Genomic DNA, 26,013 nt, shown 5'->3' with positions numbered 1-26,013 from the left:
TTTACTAAATCTATTGAAAGCCAAATTGGAATTCATATGTTGAATTCATGATTAGACATTAGGTATGCCTAGATCGAAATCTGTACGATGTTAAAATTTGAGAACAACATGCGCTCTTTTTAATAAAGAGAATAACATCGTAGCATGTGATTCATACTACATGTGCTATGACGACAAGAAGGGTAGTAGGAGAATGGATCTCTGTTTCTCTACTATGTGAGACCTTTGAGATTATAAGTTAATCTCAGATTTTGCCCTTAGTGACTATTTAGCTGTTTACTTGAAGTTTTAATCAATGTCTGCTACTTAGCATGTATCCTATGACTATAGATGATTCAGTCTATGAAACAGAACTAGGAAAGCGACTGATTGAAATGAATAGATTCTAGCTAAAAAAGAAGATTAAATAGATTTACATCTTTTGATGTTATTCACTGGTCGGCCCATTTCTGTTATGTATAGAAATGAATGTGAATATTGAATATGGAACATGGAACATGCTCTTGACATAATGGTCATTATAAGGGATTAGAGATGTTCATATTGATGTAAATAAAGATTATTTAATTTGGGTAAAAAGTAAGACATGGAAATCTCTAAGATAATGACTATGTGTCACTGGGAGATTGGATGTTTTCTGGATAACGGATATGTTCTGCCAGGAGAGAGGCTTGTGTCACTATGAGAATGCCTCTAATTCATTTGGAAGAGAGGCTAAGTAAAGTGTAACAACTTTGTTAGCAGTGATCGCTCAGAGAGCAGCTATGTAAGGTGTAACAATCTTCTTAGCAATAAATGCTCAGTGTGCTTGCTATCGCACGAACCATTTTCCCTAAAGTATGAATTGAATGGTACTCTTATTTAGTCTTTGTCACTAATTAGTATTTTGCTCTAGCCTTCATATAGTTTATGTGACTTATTTGGTCTTTGTGACCAATTAATGTTTGACTTTGGCCCTGTGACATGATCATCTTGTAGTCTATGCGACTGATGTGGTCTATGTGACCATATAACCTTTATAGATTGACTTGGACGAGTGAGAGATGTTGGTGTTAAGAAGGTGGAAGGGTGCCTCTTCCCTTTCACCTTCCAACCCTTTATATTCCTCCATTAATGAATGTAAAGGAAGATGAAGAGTCATCTTCCTCTATATAACAGGCGTCCAAGGCAATTGGTGAAGGTGGGAAAAAAAATCAGATGAACACAAGAGAGAAAGGAAGAGGGGATTTGCTATGTGTGAGTTTTTGGGCAAAGTCAAAGAGAATGGGTTCGTCCCATATGAAAGGTCTCTGTGCAAGGTTCGCCCATATGCACAAGATTGAAAGAGGCATGAAAAACATTCAAGATTGGTTTATCTAATCTCGCAAGAGGGATTTGGTTTGTAAACCATGAAGAGCTTTCCGATTCTGTGATCGTTCTTCCATCAGTAAGTCTTACCGGTGCTGATTGCAGATCTGCGAGAGATCGCTGTAAGTGTTTATAATTTTCGTGTTTGTTATTTTTCATGCTTAGAACTGTCATCAGGTTGAGCACGGGGGTAATCTTCTTGGTGTTACATTTATAGAGACAACTATAAAGAAATGTAAAATTCAACAGTATGCTTAAACTAAAACAAGGGAAAAAATAGTGAAAAGAATGTCTAAGCAGCAGAAATTCGAGGAAAAGTAGAACTCAAAAAAGACGTTAAATTCCTGTAAAAATAAGGTAAAATAATTTACTGAAACTAAAATCACAATAATGATTGATAAATTTCCATCTTTAACATTAATACAAATTTCATTAGGAACAACTGTTATGATGAGGGAATTTCTAGAAACTTAATAATTCTGAAAAAAAAAGTATTATAGAACTCAAGAGCATCTGTTATATATAATTTGTGCATCAGTACTTCAGTTGTATATTTTAGAATCACTAGTAGTCTATCTTGGTAAGATTATGTAGTTCCACATAAATTAAAAAAAAATCATTGGTATAACAAGTTATCCACAAGGCTATCTATTATGTAAATGAATTTTGAATTTGAGCAGATATCAGAAGAATCACAAATATTGATAGACAAACAACTAAATAAGCACATTTGCTGCTACTTGCAAATTATTATGGTCAAGGGGGAATAGCTTGGTGAAATGTATAAAACATAAGAAGTCTAATGTTAACTACAGAATGCATTCAAAAGAAACATCCTGACAATCTAGTCCACGATCTGAACTTCTAAAAATTGCTAGATATAGCACTATACTTGCCTCAGTTGTGATTTTCCTTTGTTCCTCCAAATCACAATTGTTTCCAAGCAAGATCTGTCACCATACTGGGATTGCCCACAACACAGCTCCATGTAAGAATAAACGCTTGGGATTATATGCTCACAATATTCCTTCTTCAGCTTACCTTGTTTCTGCAACTCTTGAACCCACTTCTTAGCCCTCTCAAATGATTCCTAAACTCACAAGAGAGAAAACAAAGTCATCAAACCATAACATAAAGCAGGAACAACGAAAAACAATCTATTTTATTCAAGCACGTTTTATTGCGTTGCCATTGAATGAGAACAAAACGAGAGAAAGGTAAGCACCAATCTGGATATGTCATACACGCTAACCGCCGCCGCCGCTCCTCTGTAGTAGATTGGAGCTAAGCTGTGATACCTCTCTTGTCCCGCCATGTCCAAAATCTCAAGCTTCACCGTGGCATCGCTCACCGCCAACGCCTGGGAGAAAAAGGCAGCTCCGATAGCGGGCAACTGTGATCGAACACACAAAACAATAACAAAAAATTCCCAACTTTCACCTCCAACCTATTCAAACATCACATAAATGTTGATAAAATTAGTATGTTAGTAGGCATGTTTTAACTGAGTTAGTGGAGAGAAATAATAGGATAATTGATGTAATGTGGTGTTAGTGGGTCAATGAGTTGACAAGTTGACTTAGGGGTGGAGGATAATGGTTAATGTTGTGGTGTTAGTGGAGTTAATGGGTTTTTTTAATATATGATGTATTAGCCTATAAATAGGATATGTATGATCAATGAAAGTGTATGAAAAATTTATTTTTTATCTTCCTTGTGTCCTTGATTCATCTATTTTTCTTATCAGTGGTATCGGAGCGAGGTTTCGAATAGAGTTATGTCTTCCGAAAGTTTTGTACAACCTGCCATTCCTCGATTTGATAGTCACTATGACCATTGGAGCATGCTCATGGAGAATTTTTTAAGATCTAAAGAATATTGGATGGTCATGATTTCTAGAGTAGCAGAACCGATAGAAGGTGTTGCGCTAACAGATGCACAATTGAAATATTTTAAAGCAAAGAATTATCTCTTCCAAGCTATTGATCGCTCAATCTTGGAAACCATCATCTGCAAGGATACCATCAAAGATATCTGAGATTCTATGAAAAAGAAGTATCAAGGTACAACAAGAGCTAAGAGGCAGCAGCTTCAAGCACTTCGTTCGGAGTTCGAAATGCTCTGAATGAAATCAGGAGAATCAGTTTCAGATTATTTTTCAAGAATGATAGCAATCATCAACAAAATGCTGATCCTTGGCGACAAGACAGAGGATGTCCTTATCGTCGAAAAAATTCTTCGATCTATGATACCAAAATTTAATTTTGTTGTTTGTGTCATTGAAGAAGCAAATGATGTAAGTACTTTCAATTGATGAATTACAAAGTTCATTATTAGTACATGAGCAGAAAATCAATCAATGTGAAAAAGAGGCAAGCATTGAAGGCTTTATCAGAAAATCACTCTACAAATGGTAGAAGTGATAGAGGACGAGGAAGAGGCAGAGTACGAGGAAGAGGAAGAGGAGGTAGAAACAACAATGATCATGAGAACCAACAACAAAATCAATACCAAGAAAGCTATTTTCAACGAAGAGGTAGAGGACGTGGAGGCCATTATTCTACAACTAATAGAACAAAGTCAGCAGACAAGTCTAATGTTGAATGTTACCAATATCATAGGTATGGTCATTATAGATCAGAATATTATACTAATTTGAAGAAACAAAATGGAGATCAGACTAACTTTACAGAAGAAGAAGAAGTGCCCGTTTTAATGATATGCCATGAGAAAGAGAAAACTCAATGGAATATATGGTATCTAGATACAGGCTGCAGCAATCATATGTGTGGAGAAAAAGATACATTTTCAGACTTAGATGAATCCTTTCGCAGTTCTATCAAATTTGGTGATAACTCTACAATTTCTGTTATGGGAAAAGGAAAGGTAACCATACAATCAAAAGGAGACTCTACCCATATTATCTCTAATGTTCTTTTTGTGCTAGATTTAAAAACTAATTTGCTTAGTGTGGGTCAATTACAAGAAAAAGGATATGGAATTGCTATTAAAGAAGAAGTTTGTTGGATTCGAGATGCAAAGTTGGGCTTAATTGCACAAGTTAATATGACAACAAATTGTATGTTTCCGCTTTATCTTCATACTACACCACATTCATGTTTTTTAGCCAAATTTGATGATGAGGCATGGTTATGGCACTTTCGCTACGGGCATCTAAATTTTGGTGGATTGAAAACACTAAAACAAAAGAATATGGTGATTGGTCTTCATCAAATTACAACTCCTTCTCAAGTTTGTGAAGAATGTGTTGTTAGCAAACAACACCGTAATCAATTCCCACAAGGAAAATCTTGGAGAGCAAAGGTGGCATTGGAGCTTATTCATTCAGATATTTGCGGACCAATAACATCGTATTCTAATGGAGGTAAAAGATACATAATTACCTTTATTGATGATTATAGCCGCAAAATATGAATTTATTTGTTGCAAGAAAAATCTGAAGCCTTTACAACTTTCAAAAATTATAAAGTAGTTGTCGAGAAAGAAATTGACAACTCTATTAAAGTTCTGCGTACAGATCATGGTGGAGAATATAACTCACATGAATTTACAAATTTTTGTGAGAATCATGGAATCAAGAGACAACTTACAACAGCTTACACACCTCAACAGAATGGTGTATGCGAGAGGAAGAATCACACTATTATGAATATGGTGCGAAGCCTTCTGACGACAAGTGATATTCCTAAAAGTTTTTGGCAAGAAGCAGTTAATTGGAGCATCCATATATTGAATAGAAGTCCTACATTATCGGTTCAAAATATGACACCAGAGGAAGCCTAGAGTGGAAAAAAAATTGACTGTTGACCATTTTCGGATTTTTGGATGTATCACTTATGCTCATATTCTAGATGAAAGGAGAAAGAAGCTAGATAGCAAAGGTGAAAAATGTATTTTTCTTGGTATGAGTAATATATCAAAAGCTTATAGATTATATAATCCCTGCACTAAGAAAATCATTATAAGTCGTGATGTTATTTTTGATGAAAAAGACACTTGGCCATGGAATCAAAATGGCGTTAAAAAAAACTATCCCTGTTGATTTTGATGATGATGAGAAAGTACAACAGCCTATGGAGGATGAGCGACATGAGGAAGTCTCTTAAAATATTCCAGCAGATTAAAGTTCGGTTGAAGCAGAATCACAAAGGCCACAACGTGTTCGAAGAAGACCAACATGGATGTCTGATTATGAGGTGATTGGAATTGATCAAGGTGATGATCCTCTTACACATTTTGCTTTTTTTTCAGATTGTGACCCCACTATCTTTGAAGTGGTTGTTAAAGAATTAAAATGGAGAAAAACTATGGATGATGAAATTACAGCAATTGAAAAAAAGTACATCTGGGTACATTTTCATGTTGGGTACAGGAGCTATTTCATGGTATTCGAAAAAATAATCAATCGTTACATTATCATCCAAGGAAGCTGAGTTTGTTGCTACAGCATCTTGTGCTTGTCAAGCTATTTGGCTAAAGAAGATTCTTATAGAATTATATTTCAAAGATGATGGATCTATTCAGATTTATTGTGACAACAGTTCGACAATAAAACTTTCTAAAAATCCAGGGCTACATGGTCGAAGTAAACACATAGATGTGAGGTATCATTTCCTGAGAAATCTCACAAATGATGAAGTCATTAATCTTGTTTACTGCAGAAGCGAGGATCAAATTGTTGATATACTAACCAAGCCTCTCAAATTTGCTACATTTCAAAAGCTCAGAAAGCTACTTGGTATTTCTACATGGAGTTTAAAAGTTTGACTCTTTTTAAACTGATTATTACATTTAGAATATCAGTTTAAGGGAGGGATTGTTGATAAAATTAGTGCGTTAGTGGGCATGTTTTAATTGAGTTAGTGGAGAGAAATAATAGGGTAATGGATGTAATGTGGTGTTAGTGAGTCAATGAGTTGGCAAGTTGAGTTAGGGGTGGAGGATAGTGGTTAATATTGTGGTGTTAGTGGAGTTAGTGGGGTTTTCTAATATATGATGTATTAGCCTATAAATAGGATATGTATGATCAATGAAAGTGTGTGAAAACTTATTTTTTATCCTCCTTGTGTCCTTGACTCGTCTATTTTTCTTATTGATAATCATGATTTTGTTATATTATTTTGAATCATAATGCATATTTTTATTGGTCATTTCATAGCCTTATCTCACATTTTACATTGTATTTCATAATTACATATGATTTTGGACCTAATTGTAAATTAGCCTATTTCCATGGTATTTGATGCTAATATTTGTTTATTATTTTGTAGGCATCAAAAGGGTCATGGACCCGATCAAATCAGGCCACATTTGAGCTCAAATCTAGGGCTAAACGAAGCGATCAAGCCTTGGAGTGTTTTGGACAATCCATTGAAGATTGGAGAGATCTGAGCCATCCGTCAAGCATTTGGTCCATCCGACCTAATGGGGAGTAGATCTGGACTGTAGATGAAGATCAGTACTATTGGATCGGATTTTAGGCCATTTTACACCGTTGATCAAGCTCGGAGAGTTCTGGACCGTTGGATCAAATTTGAGGAGGATTTAAAAGGCACGTGAGAAGCTACAGTTCCTTGGGCTCGGTCGCGATTTTCATCTACAGTGTCATCTTCTTCGTGCGATCCGCAGCTCCCGTTCACCAAAACCAGATCTGAGAGCAGTGTTCTTCATTGGCGGCGATTCCTGAGCTCCGGCGATCATCATCCGAGGGCACAGAAGCGGCAGGGGCGTTCTCCAATCCGCGAAGTTGTGTTTCTGTCCATTTCCGCCATCCGGATGCAGGGGCATTCTCCGATCCGCGATTTCCATCATCACCGGAGCTGGATGGGCGTTCTCTGAGGCTCCGATCATACTCGCGTTCTCCATTCCATCCGCAACGCTGGAATCGATCTGATCAATCGATTGGCATGGGCAAGTTCCAGATTCCAGCTCTGTTTCTTCGTGCGATGTGGATTCCACTCGGATGTGAGCTGTATGGGCGTTCTATGAGGTTGTGATCATCCGGTGGATTAGTTGATAGCTCAAGATTCAAAGCTGATCATCAGATGGGCGTTCTCTGCGGTGGTCCTATAGTGACAGCAGGGTGAAGAAGCTGCCGCAAGGATTTGGTTTGTGGAACGTTTAGGGTTTTAGTTTTCTTCATTAGTTGTCTTTGAATTGTCTCACATTGCTCAGATCCTTAGATCTGATTTACTTTTCTGCAATTCCATTACTGGTTTTTTTCTTGCAATTCAAATTCCTTTAGATTTCTTGCAATCCGAATCTTATTTGTTTGCCTTAAGATTTCTGCAATTCCATCCATGATTAGCTACTAACTTAGTTTGTAATCCATTTCTAGTTTAGAATTTTATGTTTCTATTTCAAAAAGAACAAGTTAGTTTCAATTCATGAATTTAGAAAACTCTTGTTTGATTAAATGAATTTTGATGTGGCTGTAAATGTGCTTGATTGATGAATGAATCATTTACCCTTCTCATTGCTTACCTCTATTAATACTCTTGATTGAGGTTCTGGATTTAAGTCTTGGTTGATAAGTTGAATGTTGAAATTGATTGTGATGGTGAATGAAAGGTTATTTTTGGTTCTTGTAATTTCAATGAGAACTTGAGTGTTAGTCATGGCTATTGAGAATGTGAAGGAGGAATGCTTGAAAGCTTTATTTTTTGTGAACTTAAATGAAAGACAGTTTAGTTGATGCATTTGATACCATGTTACATAAGAATCTGATTTAATTGTTGTTTACTTGATGAGGTGGAGCTTAATTATGTTTAGATGAGAATGAACCTTCTTACATTTTATTATTGATTGTTCCTATGCACTTTTGGAAATAAGATGTATTCAAATTGAATTAGATTTTGATTGGAACTAATTCTAGAATTTACACACATTTACTAGTTAATCCTTGGAAAAATATGACTTGGGACTCCTTACTACACGTGTTTCATTTAGTTTATGTGAGTTCCAATCTTTATCAATTTGGGGTGCCACGTGACATGCAAAAAGGCTAACACCAAATTTTGGCGCCGTTGCCGGGGAATAATTAGTAGTGTGTGTTAATTTTAGATTGTGCATTGAGCATTGATTGATTGTATTTTGTTAGCATCTTGATAGATTTGATTGCTTATTCTTTTTGTATTTTCATGTTGGTTTATTCTTGAATTTTTAATTGCTTTTACTGTTTATGTTTTCATGTGATTGAAACATTATGCTCTTGAATCTTCTAATCTTGATTTTGAGTGTTGTAGTGAAGAACAGGAGATTTCTTTAGCATGGATCCATATTTTCATAATTATGGAGGTGGAATGGAGAGTTATCATTTTCATCCTGAGTATCAAATTTACCCAAACATGGATCAACAAAATAGGTATGAGTCATTTTCAAATGGATTTAATGTTAATTGGGTAGATAATTCATGTTTCAGGTATGAAAGTGCATAAGGACCATTTTTTGAGTCATATCCAACTTACCAGAGTTCATATGGGTTTCAAGAAGTTTCAACAAATTTTATTCCACAACCTTTTCAACAAAATGACCCTCAGATGAATGAGACAACATGGAAACTCAGAGAGATCATGCAACAAATGAATGAACATCAAGAGCAGCAATTCTCAAGGATACAGAACATACAGAATCAATTAGATCAGATTGCATCATCCATCAATCAGCTTCAAGCACAGAATTCCAGTGAAGAGATAGCAAGTAGTGATTCTGTCAGGCCTGACCCTACTCCCATTACTTCACATAATTTTTCTAGTATTTTTGTGATGATTATGTAATTATGCAAATTTCTGATCCTAATGATTTTGTTGTTGAAGATGTTAGTGATTCAGGTTCTGAACATGTTTTTGAAGATGATCTAAGTGTAGGGGAATGCTTACTGGAAGCATTACCTCAAGAATCACCTGATGATGATGAAGAGAATGTAGGGACTTGTGCTATGGAGTCAAGCACCCAAGAATCACTACATGAGGATGAACATTCAACAGAACCAGAGCTTGAGCATTTACATGATGAAGAGGAGGTAACAATCACCACTCCAGGTACCTTTCAACATGAAAAGGTGAGTTTTTCTTGTGATTTATCAGAAAATTTCATTGAGGTACCAATTGTTGACTTTATTAGATGTGATTCATTTCTTGATACATATTTTACCTACACTAATATTCTCCTATCTTCTTTTTACCCCACATGCGTGTAGGAGATGTTTTCTTTGATTGATGTTGTAGGAGAACATAAGCTTCCGGAGTGGATGCTTACACTGAACCGCCTAAGACCTCCAGAAAGAATTTGCAATGAAAAAATGGTCAATAAAAAGAAATTGAGTGGAATCAAAAGTACTCCATTTCCGACGTGGATTCTTTTGCTAAATCTTCTTCGACCGCCAGAATTAAAGGGGAGTTGGTTCTAATTTTGTTTTCTTTTGCATTTTAATTCATGCTTTGTCAATAAATTCTTTTTATGCATTTCTTTAGTTTCATACTTTGCATTTTGTTTCTACATTTGCTTTCATACTTTGCATTTTGTTAGTACATAGCATTTTCATTTTGAATAAAAGTCTCAATGGGAATTTATTAAGTAATGCTTTTAAGATGGTAAGAGCTTCTTAAATTTGATCATCAATTTAGGCCATGTGACATGATTAGGATGTTTTTCTTACATGATATTGGTTAATTTGGTGGTGGATTCCAATTTGATTAATTAAGTATGATTGCATGAAAATTACCTAGAGTGGACCACTTTAAGCCTATACACTATTATTTTCTCTTGTGTGATACTCATAACAATTGAAACTCTAGAACTTGCTTAGTTTCTTTTCAAAGTCACAATATCATAAGTATGCATGGAAATGAAGGATTGTTATCATTTTTGTTTCCTCGTAAATTCCAATTCCTTACTTTATAATTTTCTTAAAACATTTTCCTCTTGCATTTTTGACCTTTGATTACCTTTGCTTGGTCTATTTCATTGAGGGTTTTGGTTGAATATCTTGATGAGTTAGATTGCTTGATGATGGACAAAGTTTTAAGTGTGGGGGAAAATTAGTTTATGCTCAAGAATTTTGAAGAAGAGGGATGATTTCATAAGTATTGAATTGAGATTTTTGAGAGTGATGTGGGAGTCTCAAAATGGACCTTGATTATGGTTACTTGATATAATGTGCAGTAATTGGAGTTCTTATTTGAGTTTCTATTTTTGGCTCGGTTTAGAAGCTATTTTTGGTTTGTATGTGCTACTCTTAAGAATCCAGGGAGCTGACATTTGATATTGCTGAAAATCTATTGTGCTGTAGTGCCAATTTCTGAATCTGTGCTTACAGATTTAGCCAATGATTTAATTTCAATGCTGAAGATAATTGAATAGAGCTGTAATTCTGAACTTCTTAAGTTGGTTACTGAAATTTGAATGTTATCACTGATAAGTTTTGGAATGATAATTGAGTGCCTAGTATATTTGATGATAACACCAAATGAAGCTGGTGGAGTTTGCTAATTTCTGTAATCAGATTGTTGATGAAGTCTGTAAAATCAAGAGCTGTTAGTTGCATAAGTGGTTGGGAGCTAAGTCTAAAAAATTGCTCTACTGAACTCAAGTTTAAAAAAAAAAACTGCAGAATAAGGAAGCTGGGAATTGGAGAGTATCAAAATGCTGGAAATGGAGCAGTGCACTATTCAGTTTCAGTTCTGAAAATTGAATTGTTAAAGAGATGGACTAATTGTTGAATCATTAGAGCAGTTGGTTTTTGCTTGTCCTATTGGTGAAGTTTTGCATCAAACAGTTCAGTCTTAACCACTTAAACCTTGAACTTTTCTGCTGAAATTGTTGGAATTCTGAAACTGAATGAAAACCACAGAGAGAAAAAAAAAACAGAGACAGAGCAAAAGAAACAGAATTCTGCAGAAAGAGAAGAGCAGAGCTGAAAAGTTTGTATCAGTTTTGTATCAAGAATTAGAATGCAATATCCAAATGAGTGGAAGCTTAGTTGGATTTAAGAGTATGCTGAAGACAAATGGAATGCTTATCTTTCATGGCTTCTGCAAAATAAGGAAGGATGATAAATTGAAGAAAATGGCAGCAATTGATTCTCAAAACAGTGAGGTGAAAGGGGAAACCAGAATTGAATTTGAAATGTGGTATTAAGTTTCCTGTGCGAGATTAAATCTGAACGGTTTCTCTATAAGATTAGTTTTAAACTAATTAAAAGAGTACTACTAGTTATGAATGAGGAAAGGTTACTAGAAGTCTAAGTGTTTAAGCTGGAACTGGAACAAAACAGAAATAATAATGAAAAGTTGAAGGATACTGAAAAGTGCTTACTGCACAGAAGCTATATCAACTTCGAATTGCCTCTCAGATAACAAATGCCTATTGCAGAGAATTCAATCAGAAGTTGATCAATAACTACAAAGAAATCAGTAACCATCTTGCATCAAAGTGCTGTAATTTCCAGAAACTTATCAAATCTGTGTAACATGTTTGCTGGGATATGATTTGTGCCAATTGTTGATGATCAGCTTTGTAGTTGTTTCATAGCTGAAGAATTCTCCAGGATATGAGATGAAACTATCTTAACTGTTAAGACTTGGAACTTGAATCAGGAAGCTATGTTTTTTCTTGCTGCTAAAATTCCGGAAGTGTGTAACTAAGTCTATTTTCTGCAACTAATAAAAGTTATAAATGATTGGAAAGGAAATCAAAATCTGAATTGAAATATAGAAAGATATAAGGAACACTTTGCAGAATGCAGAATTTGAGTCCAAACTTGGTGATCTTGCAGTTTTTCTTCATAACCTGTAATTTAATGAAGTGCTGAAAAATTCTGTATCAAGTTGATGGAATTATCTTGAAGCAGAGAATTGAATTCTGTTTTTGCTGAGAATAAATTCTGATTCCAGAAATAATTATTTTTGGTTTGCTTATGTCAAGTTGAAGGGGTCTTCACAAGCTAGTTGAAGATTCAAGGATGAAAACTGACCTTGGAAATGCAGAAATGTTTTAGTTTTGTGCTAAGTTTAAATCTGTTCCTTGAATTTGGTTCTTCATCTGTGTAGACATAAAGGCAGTCTTTTAAGTCACTCTAAGGATGATTGTTCTTTGCTATGTAAGAAAGAAAGTAAGGAAGTCTTCAGAAAGGGGAAATCCATTGGAAGTACAGCTAAAGAATTCTAGCTAAGGAAGAAGAAGCTTAAGAAATCTAGTTAATGTGTGCCATATGAGGATCTCTGTTAAATTTTAAACTTTTACAATTTAAGCTGGAGCTACCTTAACTATTGAATTCTTAAACTTAAGTCCAAGGATTCCAGAATCGAGCCATGCAAATTTTGAGGCTGCTGAAGAGCACTGATTTCTGAAAGAGTAATATCTGTATTGTTCTTATTGCTGTTGTGAAGAGTTCCCTTGGTGTGTTCTATTGGAAATGTAGCTTCTGCCATTTCATTGCTATTTGGCACCCTTACCTTTGAATTCCTGATTCTGAACTGAGTCACAGATTTTAGAATTTAGCAATGTATGTTGGAATTGATCCTTTGAATGCTGATTCCTTTGTCTAAGTTTCTGATTAATGGGATTTCAAGTGGAATTCTGTTAAGATATGTTCCTTACTCCATGCTAATACTTCAATGATTTGAATTGAGATCACAACAAATGAGAACTAAAGAGGATGACTGCTACAAAAAAAATAGAAATGAATAAAGAGAAGAAATTCCAAGTGCAGAATTCTGCAGAATAAGGAATGAAGCATTTTTGTACCGATTTGGAAGTGAATTTTAAGGAGCTAGAGTTGATGGAACTTGGAATTCTTTCGAGTATGCATTGATAGAGATCTTAAGAAGTAAGATGCAGGAGTATCAAGATTTTTGGCGGCTAAACAATGCAAAGTTAATACAAAGTAAATTGATGTTGCTGTATTCCCAGAAATGATTTCTGAAATTCAGTCCAGCAGCAGGAAGTTTCTGTTGTAATTCTGCATTTATTGAAAGTTACATCACTCTTAGTTGGTGTGGAGTAACCATAAACCTAAAAGAGAATTTAAGTTGGTTTCTGCAATTTGTTACTGGAATTTTTGAGCAAGGGCAACGGATTAGGAACTACAATTTTCTTATTTGAGTGTGCTAGTTTTGTACCAATCTCCACAGCATTGGTCCCTTTTGTTTTCGGTGACAACAGCATAGACAACCTGGTTTCTGATATTGATGTTGCTGTGACACCAAAGCTAAAAATAGCCTATGAAATCTGATTCAGGAATTGATGGAGTGCGGTTATGCAATGGTGGTAACCTTTCAATCCATTTTCTGGTCAGGTAGAAGGTGAATTCAATTCTTTATTAATGATGGAAAATAGTTGCGGATTTGAAATAAATGGTTAAGGATGAATTTGAACATTTGAAATGCAGAATTCAGAATTGTGTTACGCTAGGACATCAAGTATTGTTTATTTCTTTAATCATGCAAGGTATGAGCTATAAAATCTTAATGATGGTGATGTTGATGAACAAGACATAGTTAGTAATCTTGTGCCAAGTCTTTGTGCTGCTCTTTACCAAGAAAAAAATGGCTAGGAACAGAAGAAAAAGATAACATGCAGAATGAAGAAGGATAAAGAAAGTGGCTAAAAGATTATCAAGACATTGGATAGCATGTTGTGTTTTATTGTCCGAGACGGCCAATATTCTAAGTGTGGGGGAGGGAATTCTTTTCCATTAGTTGATTTGAGGTGATTTAAGATTATTTGAGCTTTCAAAGTGATGGAGTTGAAGTGGAAAAAACAGAAAAAAAATAAAAAAATAGTGGCAAGAAAAGAGTATCAACATTGGAAAAAGAGTATCAAGAATTGTGGATGATTATCAAATTGAAGGGGAGGTTAGCTTGGTCTTTTGAATTGTTAAAAACAAATGGTATTCATCTCTTTTCACATCAAATGGTCAACTCATCAAGTATATTCCTCCAATACTCTCATCTCCATAATTTTCATTGAATTCTTTTCTTTTGCCTATTCTATTCACTTTCATTGTTCATTTTGCTTCCATTTCAATTCTTCATGATTAAATCCTTTTGATTAATGTATGCTATGTTTATAGTGGTGGAGAATTAGAAAATAAGCAAGCTTATGGTAGTGAAATGTTGTGAGTGACATTGAGTGAGCTCCATTTATATGTAATTTTGAGTGTGAGGGTTAGAATAGGTGAAAACCTTGTGAGATTGCAACTTGCTTAATTTTTCAATTGGATTGAAACCACCATACCTACTGATTATTGTTTAAATTGTATTCATGATTGTTTGTGATCTTTAAGATAACCTTAGTTAATTACTTCTTACTATCTTTTAGGTATTGCTAGGGAATTATTATGGAGATGATGTTTAGGGTTTCTTTACTTGAACGGGACGTCCAAGATTAAGTGTGGGGGATTTGATAACCATGATTTTGTTATATTATTTTGAATCATAATGCATATTTTTATTGGTCTTTTCATAGCCTTATCTCACATTTTACATTGTATTTCATAATTGCATATGATTTTGAACCTAATTGCAAATTAGCCTATTTCCATGGTATTTGATGCTAATATTTGTTTATTATTTTGTAGGCATCAAAAGGGTCATGGACCCGATCAGATCAAGCCACATTTAAGCTCAAATCTAGGGCTAAACGAAGCGATCAAGCCTTGGAGTGTTTGGACCATCCATTGAATATTGGAGAGATCTGAGCCATCCGTCAAGCATCTGGTCCATCCGACCTAATGGGGAGTAGATCTGGATCGTAGATGAAGATCAGTACTGTTGGATCGGATTTTAGGCCATTATACACCGTTGATCAAGCTCGGAGAGTTCTGGACCGTTGGATCAGATTTGAGGAGGATTTAAAAGGCGCGTGAGAAGCTACAGTTCCTTGGGCTCGGTCGCGATTTTCGTCTACAGTGTCGTCTTCTTCGTGCGATCTGCAACTCCCGTTCACCAAAACTAGATCTGAGAGTAGTGTTCTTCATCGGCGGCGATTCCTGAGCTCCTGCGATCATCATCCGAGGGCAGAGAAGCGGCAGGGGTGTTCTCCAGTCCGCGAAGTTGTGTTTCTGTCCATTTCCGCCATCCGGATACAGGGGCATTCTCCGATCCACGATTTCCATCATCACCGGAGCTGGATGGGCGTTCTCTGAGGCTCCGATCATACTCGCGTTCTGTTGAGTTTTTCGGGCCGCGAAAACCGCTTTTTCGCGTTGCGGAAACCCCGAATCACCCTAGCCAACGGATCTCGTGCGAAAAAAATTTTGAAAACATACGAGTACGAATTACAAAACTTCTAGATCTACATGATGAAGATCTTTACCCTTGTTGCGTATCCCGCTCATCCTCGGTACGCCGGATCTCGAAGTTGTCAATGTAGACAACTCTCTACACGTATCCACACGAACACACTAGGTGGAGGTGACCAAAAAACCAAGGTGTGCTAGCACCTATGTGGTTCGGCCAAGGAAGGAGGAGAGGGAGAGCTTGAGAGGAAGAAGATGCAAAATTCCACACTTGAATGAATAATGAAAATCAATTCACACCACATTCAAAATGTGGCCGGCCAACTTTCTCATGTGTAACTCCCCTCATTAATGCATTAAGTTGTCATCAAGGAGAGAATGTAACCTCCATGAGGTGGCACTCACTAGTAACTCCCATGAGGTGGCAACCATGATGACGTGGAGTAACATCATTAGTCCACATCAATGCCAACTCACCAATGAGGTGGCATAAAGTCAAGTCAAACTAGACTTTTAATCTTCTTCTCAAGTCAAGTCAAACTTGACCAAATCTCTTCCATGGTTGATCTAATCTAACCATTTGATTCAAGCCAATTTAATATATAATGAATCTAATTCATTAAATTAAATTGATTCAATGAGTCATAATCTAAATTAGACTCATTGAACACATGAATCAACTTGAGTCCAACTTAAGTTAGCCCAATTAGGATTACTCTTAATCCAATTTGATTCATCAAATGAATCTAATCCTCTTGGTTCATCATATGAACCTAATCTCCATCTAATTATCCTTAGTGTGTGACCCTATAGGTTCTTGTAACGTTGGCAATGCCCTAAACCCATTTAGGAGCATAAGTAATGAGCGGTATCTAGCAACACATCATTACTACCCAAGTTACAAGAATGTCGAGATCCGACATCACCTTGTGACTACTAATTGTGACTCCTCACAAAATATGACAAGTGTCCTTCTATCTTAGACATCTAGATTGATCAATGTGAGGCATAGACCGTGTCATCCTCTGACCAATCTAAATCTTGAACTCCAAGTAGACTCACTAAATCAAATGAGCTTAATATCCTATATTGACTCATTTGGGCATGACCATGCACTTCGTGGTCTCACTCTATCAAGAATACCGATGTCTCTCCCGTTATATAGGAGGGATAGATCCCATCTACATCACTCACATCCCTCTGCATAATTTGATATATACCCAGTAATCGCCTTTATAGTCCACCCAGTTACGGGTGACGTTTGACGAAACCAAAGTACATAACTCCTTATGTAGGGATCTATGGTGACTTCAGGTCTAAGGACTAGTAGTCATACTAATAGCCACATGAGAAAGTATATGACACTTATATAACGATCCATGATACTTTCTCATGACGGGTCATTCAGTATACATTCTCTAATGCATACCCATGTGCCAACTTCTAGATCTACATGATGAAGATCTTTACCCTTGTTGTGTGCCCTTTTTCGTATCCCGTTCGTCCTCGGTACGCCGGATCTCGAAGTTGTCAATGTAGACAACTCTCTACACGTATCCACACGAACACACTAGGTGGAGGTGACCAAAAACCAAGGTGTGCTAGCACCAATGTGGTTCGGCCAAGGAAGGAGGAGAGGGAGAGCTTGAGAGGAAGAAGATGCAATAATACCACTTGAATGAAAAATGAATCCATTTCATTCAAAAAAAAAAATGTGGCCGGCCACTTCTCCATGTGTAACCCCAAATTAATTACATTAATTGCAATTAATGTGAAGCCATTAAAGAGAATGACTTTGTAACTTCCATGAGGTGGCACCCATGATGATGTGGAGTAACATCATTGGTCCACATCAATGCCAACTCACCAATGAGGTGACATAAAGTCAAGTCAAACTTGACTTTTAATCTTTCTCTCAAGTCAAGTCAAACTTGACCAAATCTCTTCCATGGTTGATCTAATCTAACCATTTGATTCAAGCCAACTTAATATAATGAATCTAATTCATTAAATTAAGTTGATTTAATGAGTCATAATCTAAATTAGACTCATTGAATACATGAGTCCACTTGAGTCCAACTCAAGTTAGCCCAATTAGGATTACTCTTAATCCAATTTGATTCATCAAATGAATCTAATCCTCTTGGTTCATCATAAGAACCTAATCTCTATCTAATTGTCCTTAGTGTGTGACCCTATAGGTTCTTGTAACGTTGGCAATGCCCTAAACCCATTTAGGAGCATAAGTAATGAGCGGTATCTAACAACACATCATTACTACCCAAGTTACAAGAATGTTGAGATCCAACATCACCTTGTGACTACTAATTGTGACTCCTCAATATATGACAAGTGTCCTTCTATCCTAGACATTTAGATTGATCAATATGAGGCATAGACCGTGTCATCCTCTAATCAATCTAAATCTTGAACTCCAAGTAGACTCACTCGATCAAATGAGCTCAATATCTCATATTGACTCATTTGGGCATGACCATGCACTTAGTGGTCTCACTCTATCAAGAATACCGATGTCACTCCCGTTATATGGGAGGGATAGATCTCATCTACATCACTCACATCCCTCTGCATAATTCATTACATACCCAGTAATCGCCTTTATAGTCCACCCTGTTACGGGTAACGTTTGACGAAACTAAAGTACATAACTCCTTATGTAGGGAACCATGGTGACTTCAGGTCTAAGGACTAGTAGTCATACTAATAGTCACATGAGAAAGTATATGACACTCATATAACGATTCATGATACTTTCTCATGGCGGGTCATTCAGTATACATTCTCTAATGCATACTCATGTGTCAACTGGGTATCTCTATATCCATGACTTGTGAGATCAAGTCATCGAGTTGACCTACATGCTAGTCTTATTGCATTAACATTGTCCCTGAATGTTAATACTCGACTAGGAATGATTAAGAGTAGTGTTCCTTATATCATCTCACTATCGGTTCAACTAACCGATTGATATAGGTAAGAACCTTCTACTCAAGGACGTTACTATACTTAGTTTATTTGGCACCAATACAAGTAAGTATAATAACCAAATGCCTTTATTTATATAGAATATGATACAACAAGTCCAAAAATACAACCATCAAATGATTGGCTCTAGGGCTCTAGCTAACAATCTCCCACTAGCACTAGTGTCAATCAGTGTAGGCTCTATGCCCCAATGACCTAGTGTGACCATCATGCTTCCTCTGTGCCAAAGCCTTGGTCAAGGGATCTGCGATGTTACCCTCTGTAGGTACTCTGCAAATCTTCACATCTCCTCTCTCGATGATCTCTCGAATGAGATGGAAGCGCCGTAGTATGTGTTTGGTCCGCTGGTGTGAGCGAGGTTCCTTCGCCTGTGCTATAGCTCCATTGTTGTCACAATAGAGCTCAATAGGTTCAGCAATGCTAGGAACCACCTCAAGTTCAGTGATGAACTTGCGTATCCAAACTGCCTCCTTTGCTGCCTCTGATGCAGCAATATACTCGGCTTCTGTCGTAGAATCAGCTACTGTGTCCTGCTTCGAACTCTTCCAGCTCACAGCACCAGTCGGTCTGGAAGCTAGCATCACTGTAACCCTTTACAGCTAGCTCATCACTGCCTCCATATATCAAGAAATATTCTTTAGTCCTTCTTAAGTACTTAAGAATATTCTTGACCGCTATCCAGTGACTTTCACCTGGATCTGACTGGTATCTGCTCGTCATGCTCAAAGCATACGAGACATCAGGTCGAGAACATAGCATGACATACATGATCGATCCTATGGATGAGGCATAAGGAATCTGATCCATGCGGTCTCTCTCCTCTCTAGAAGAGGGACCTTGAGTCTTCGAAAGACTCACGCCATGTGACATCGGCAGAAATCCCTTCTTGGAGTTCTGCATGGCAAACCGAAGGAGTACCTTGTCAATGTATGTACTCTGACTTAGGTCAAGCAATCTCTTAGATCTATCTCTATAGATCTGTATCCCTAGAATGCGGGATGCCTCACCTAAGTCTTTCATTGAGAAGCAACTCCCTAGCCAAGTCTTGACAGATTGAAGCAAAGGGATGTCCTTCCCAATGAGTAGTATGTCATCCACATACAATATGAGGAAGACAACTATATCCCCTACAACCTTCTTGTAGACACAAGGCTCATCTTGGTTCTTGATGAAACCAAACTGTTTGATTGCATCATCGAATCGAAGATTCCAGCTCCGAGAAACTTGCTTTAGTCCATAAATGGACCTATGCAGCTTACATACTCTTCTAGTATGCTTTGGATCTACAAAACCCTCAGGTTGTGTCATGTACACATCCTCGAGTAGGTTTCCATTCAGAAACGCGGTTTTGACATCCATCTGCCATATCTCATAGTCATGGTAGGCTGCAATAGCAAGCATGATCCGAATGGACTTAAACATCGCTACTGGAGAAAAGGTCTCATCATAGTCAATACCATGAATCTGCTTGAAACCTTTAGCTACCAAGCGACCCTTATAAATAAGTCCATTCACGTCAGTCTTTCTCTTAAAAACCCACTTACACCCAATGGGTTTTACCCCTTCAGGTGGATCAACCAAAGTCCATACTTGGTTGGTGTACATGGATTCCATTTCGGATCTCATGTCCTCTAGCCATTTCTTGGAATCTGGTCTCATCACAGCTTCCTGATAGGTAGTAGGCTCATCCTCTATGAGCATAATGTCATCATGGTCAGACAAGAGAAATGAGTATCTCTCAAGCTGATGACGTACCCTATCAGACCTGCGAAGAGGTATGTCTACTTGAACTGGTTGTTGTTCCTCAACTCCTTGTGGAACATCATCCACCACATTTTGTGGTTCCAGTTCAATTTCCATCGAGGCATCAGTGCTATTGTTCGCATCTTGAACTTCTTCAAGATCGAACGCGCTCCCACTAGTCTTTCTAGAAACAAAGTCCCTTTCTAGAAAGACCTCAGTCTTTGCCACAACTACCTTGTGCTGACTGGGAATATAGAAGTAATATCCCTTAGTTTCCTTGGGATATCCAATAAAGTATCACTTGTCAGATTTGGGTCCTAATTTGTCTGAGACTTGACGTCTAACGTAAGCCTTACAACCCCAAATCCTCATGAAAGACACCTGGGCATCTCTCCCAGTCCATATCCTATATGGTGTCTTTATCACGGCCTTGGATGGAACTCGGTTGAGTATAAAAGCTGCCGTGTCTAGAGCATAGCCCCATAGGTATGTCGGAAGATCTGTGTGACTCATCATCGATCGTACCATATCTAATAGGGTACGATTCCTTCTTTCGGATACACCATTCCACTGTGGTGTTCCAGGAGGAGTGAGTTGGGATAGAATCCCACACTCAGCTAGATAGTCACGGAACTCATGGCTAAGGTATTCTCCACCTCGATCAGATCGAAGTATCTTAATACTCTTGCCAAGCTGGTTCTGTACTTCATTCTTGAATTCTTTGAACTTTTCAAAGGATTCAGACTTATGTGTCATCAAGTACACATAACCATATCTACTGAAATCATTAGTAAATGTGATGAAGTACCTATAACCACCTCTAGCAACAACATTGAAAGGGTCACATATATCACTATGTATGAGTCCTAACAAATCAGTTGCTCTCTCGCTGTGCCCACTAAAGGGAGTCTTGGTCATCTTGCCTCGTAGGCATGACTCGCATACCTCATATGATTCAAAATCAAATGAGTCCAGCAAACCATCCTTATGGAGCTGGGATAAGCGCTTGTCATTTATATGACCTAAGCGACAGTGCCAGAGATAGGTTTGGTTTAGGTCATTTGACTTGAACCTCTTGGTATTTATGTTATAGATAGGGCTCTCAAGGTCTAGAAAATAGAGTCCGTTTATCATAGGTGCACTACAATAGAACATATCATTTAAATATACGGAACAACATTTGTTCTTTATTATAAACAAGAATCCTTTCTTGTCCAAACAAGAAACTGAAATTATGTTCTTAGTCAAGGTAGGCACATAACAACAATCATCTAATTCTAGTACTAGCCCAGAGGGCAGAGATAGATGGTAAGTTCCTACAGCAATAGTAGCAACCCATGCTCCATTGCCTACTCGTAGGTCTACCTCACCCTTCGTCAATGCCCTGCTATTTCTCAGCGCTTGTACATTAGTACAAATGTGCGAAGCACATCCGGTATCTAATACCCATGATGAAGAAATAGAGATGTTGACTTCTATAACATGTATACCTGAAGTAGAAATCTTATTTCTCTTCTTCTTAAGATCTTCCAGGTATTCTTTGGAGTTCCTCTTCCAGTGCCTTGCTTGTCCTTGATATAGGTGACAAAGATGTTCAACCATATCGTAAGTGCTCATCAACTCATGTTGCTTCTGAAGCTTAGAGTTCATGGTCGCGAGCATAAGACAGGACACATCTAATGCATCATCTTGATGCTTCTTTTAAGCATCTCGGTTTGCTCGCGTGGCAGTGGCAGGAGGAGCCTCCGGAATGGGCTGGTACCAGTCCAGGAAGTTGGCTCCGTTGAGCTTGTCCTTCTCAAGGACAGATCGCAGGGAGAAGGTGTTCGTGTTCGACGTCATGACAATTCTACAACAAAAATAAATGCAGAAATAAGTATCATATTCTTAATCATTTAATTAGGCCTTTAACTAAATGATGCTTCCACTGAATTCTATAATTCATGTGGGACAAGATCCACATCATATTAACCCTTGAGTTAGCTTTGGCTAATACGCCCAAGACTTAGTATGATCGGTAGGTAACGATTACCAATTACATCTCTATGCAACTCTTGTTTATAGAATCAAGATCCGCATTTATATTAAAACTCGAGTTAGCTTTGGCTAATACGCCCGAGAGTTAATATATATGTGATTTTGACCTATCTTTCCAACCGTTGGAAAAATGCCTATAGTTATACTCGATCCAACCGAGTTAACTAGGGATACTCAATCTTATTGAGTTTATACTCGCCCATGTGTTGATAGGCGGGACCAAGATTGTCCCTTCGCACCCTACCAAGATAGTATGCGTTGCTCTGCTTTGGCAGATTCAACAACATCATGCGATCGAGGCAGTGATGGGTATCACGGCATGGTAGGCATTTTGAGTTGTCGTGATTTAGATCTAATCTAAATGATGTTGTATCATATACACGAAATAGATCTAATCTAATCGATAGAGTGCATCTTGTACACGATGTAGATCTAATCTAATCGTAAGGGTGCATCTTGTGCACGATTTAGATCTAATCTTAATCGCTAGGCACTAATTAATTACTTAATTAAACATGCATCATATACACAAGTAATTAACTAAGTTTTGTGATTAGTCATGGCTCTACTACGATCTTCTCAAGCCAATGAGAAGACCGGATGGTCAACCTAAGGTCAACTTCTCAAGCGCCTTCCTTTTGACCACCTTGTGTTGCTCGCGCCTTCCTCGTAACTCCATCTCGAGTGGACCTTCCACAGCTCCAATTTTTTTTGTACATTACAATTTTGAAACTCGAGTTACATTCGAGTCTAAATCTAATTTACAACCAGAATAAAAGAAAGGCACGACGCGCAGGTCGCGAAAAATAAAATAAAAATAACGGCACGCAGGCCGTATTATGAATTACAACACAATTGTCCAATCAAATTGGGTCTTTGGGCCATGACTATCACAAAATTAATATATAATTCAAAATTATATATTTCTGTAATTTTTCATAATTTTACAGATTTTATGAGTAAATTTTTCCCGGCGGTCCCGATTAGCGATTTCGGGCGCAATCGAGGAGCAAATCCCCTTGCGGGGTTAGGGGAAGTACCCCTACCCGCGATCTAACCATCACGAGTTGCTCCTAAGCGATCCAAGAGCACCTTATCCCGCAGTCCCAAAAAGATTTGGGTCGAAACGATGCCGTTTTGGGAAAAACTTCTCGGTAGTCGAAGCCTACAAGTGTATAAACACTTGTGCTTCGTTTCTACGAGAAATATTACTCTTAAAACTATAAAAATCATAAATTTACAGAAATGTACAGAAGCTTTAATTTTTCATAAAAATCAAATTAAACTCGTACAAGCTTCGCACGTGGCTCTGCGAAAACCGCTTTTTCGCGTCGCGGAAACCCCGAATCACCCTAGCCAACGGATCTCGTGCGAAGAAAAAATTTGAAAACATACGAGTACGAGTTACAAAACTTCTAGATCTACATGATGAAGATCTTTACCCTTGTTGCGTGCCCTTTTTCGTATCCCGCTCGTCCTCGGTACGCCGGATCTCGAAGTTGTCAATGTAGACAACTCTCTACACGTATCCACACGAACACACTAGGTGGAGGTGACCAAAAACCAAGGTGTGCTAGCACCTATGTGGTTCGGCCAAGGAAGGAGGAGAGGGATAGCTTGAGAGGAAGAAGATGCAATAATACCACTTGAATGAAAAATGAATCCATTTCATTCAAAAAAAAAATGTGGCCGGCCACTTCTCCATGTGTAACCCCAAATTAATTGCATTAATTGCAATTAATGTGAAGCCATTAAAGAGAATGGCTTTGTAACTTCCATGAGGTGGCACCCATGATGATGTGGAGTAACATCATTGGTCCACATCAATGCCAACTCACCAATGAGGTGGCATAAAGTCAAGTCAAACTTGACTTTTAATCTTTCTCTCAAGTCAAGTCAAACTTGACCAAATCTCTTCCATGGTTGATCTAATCTAACCATTTGATTCAAGCCAACTTAATATAATGAATCTAATTCATTAAATTAAGTTGATTTAATGAGTCATAATCTAAATTAGACTCATTGAATACATGAGTCCACTTGAGTCCAACTCAAGTTAGCCCAATTAGGATTACTCTTAATCCAATTTGATTCATCAAATGAATCTAATCCTCTTGGTTCATCATATGAACCTAATCTCTATCTAATTGTCCTTAGTGTGTGACCCTATAGGTTCTTGTAACGTTGGCAATGCCCTAAACCCATTTAGGAGCATAAGTAATGAGCGGTATCTAGCAACACATCATTACTACCCAAGTTACAAGAATGTTGAGATCCAACATCACCTTGTGACTACTAATTGTGACTCCTCAATATATGACAAGTGTCCTTCTATCCTAGATATCTTGATTGATCAATATGAGGCATAGACCGTGTCATCCTCTAATCAATCTAAATCTTGAACTCCAAGTAGACTCACTCGATCAAATGAGCTTAATATCTCATATTGACTCATTTGGGCATGACCATGCACTTAGTGGTCTCACTCTATCAAGAATACCGATGTCACTCCCGTCATATGGGAGGGATAGATCTCATCTACATCACTCACATCCCTCTGCATAATTCATTACATACCCAGTAATCGCCTTTATAGTCCACCCAGTTACGGGTAACGTTTGACGAAACTAAAGTACATAACTCCTTATGTAGGGAACCATGGTGACTTCAGGTCTAAGGACTAGTAGTCATACTAATAGTCACATGAGAAAGTATATGACACTCATATAACGATCCATGATACTTTCTCATGGTGGGTCATTCAGTATATATTCTCTAATGCATACCCATGTGTCAACTTGGTATCTCTATATCCATGACTTGTGAGATCAAGTCATCGAGTTGACCTACATGCTAGTCTTATTGCATTAACATTGTCCCTGAATGTTAATACTCGACTAGGAATGATTAAGAGTAGTGTTCCCTATATCATCTCACTATCGGTTCAACTAACCGATTGATATAGGTAAGAACCTTCTACTCAAGGACGTTACTATACTTAGTTTATTTGGCACCAATACAAGTAAGTATAATAACCAAATGCCTTTATTTATATAGAATATGATACAACAAGTCCAAAAATACAATCATCAAATGATTGGCTCTAGGGCTCTAGCTAACAAATACAAGTATAATAACCAAAATCCAAATGCCTTTATTTATATAGAATATGATACAATAAGTCCAAAAATACAATCATCAAATGATTGGCTCTAGGGCTCTAGCTAACACGTTCTCCATTCCATCCGCAACGCTGGAATCGATCTGATCAATCGATTGGCGTGGGCAAGTTCCAGATTCCAGCTCTGTTTCTTCGTGCGATGTGGATTCCACTCGGATGTGAGCTGTATGGGCATTCTCTGAGGCTGTGATCATCCGGTGGATTAGTTGATAGCTCAAGATTCAAAGCTGATCATCAGATGGGCGTTCTCTGCGGTGGCCCTGTAGTGACAGCAGGGTGAAGAAGCTGCCGCAAGGATTTGGTTTGTGGAACGTTTAGGGTTTTAGTTTTCTTCATTAGTTGTCTTTGAATTGTCTCACATTGCTCAGATCCTTAGATCTGATTTACTTTTCTATAATTCCATTACTGGTTTCTTTCTTGCAATTCAAATTCCTTTAGA

At 37.5% G+C, this 26,013-nt stretch overlaps 1 protein-coding gene across 1 annotated transcript in view; it reads right to left on the bottom strand.

The window, feature by feature from the left end:
- Nucleotides 1-2,233: 2,233 nt before the first annotated feature.
- Nucleotides 2,234-26,013, bottom strand: part of LOC122023081 (ras-related protein RHN1-like) — a gene marked incomplete at its 5' end in the record, with an annotated part of 24,666 nt that continues 886 nt past the window's right edge. The window contains 2 exons of the mRNA XM_042581173.1: nucleotides 2,234-2,437; nucleotides 2,573-2,740. Of these exons, the coding sequence (XP_042437107.1) occupies nucleotides 2,234-2,437; nucleotides 2,573-2,740 (372 nt within the window). The remainder of the gene's footprint in view (nucleotides 2,438-2,572; nucleotides 2,741-26,013) is intronic.

Source organism: Zingiber officinale, chromosome 9B (genome assembly GCF_018446385.1).
Source record: "Zingiber officinale cultivar Zhangliang chromosome 9B, Zo_v1.1, whole genome shotgun sequence".
Lineage (NCBI taxonomy): Eukaryota > Viridiplantae > Streptophyta > Magnoliopsida > Zingiberales > Zingiberaceae > Zingiber > Zingiber officinale.
The sequence above is the reverse complement of the archived record's forward strand: the minus strand, read 5'-3'. Positions and strand labels throughout refer to the sequence as shown.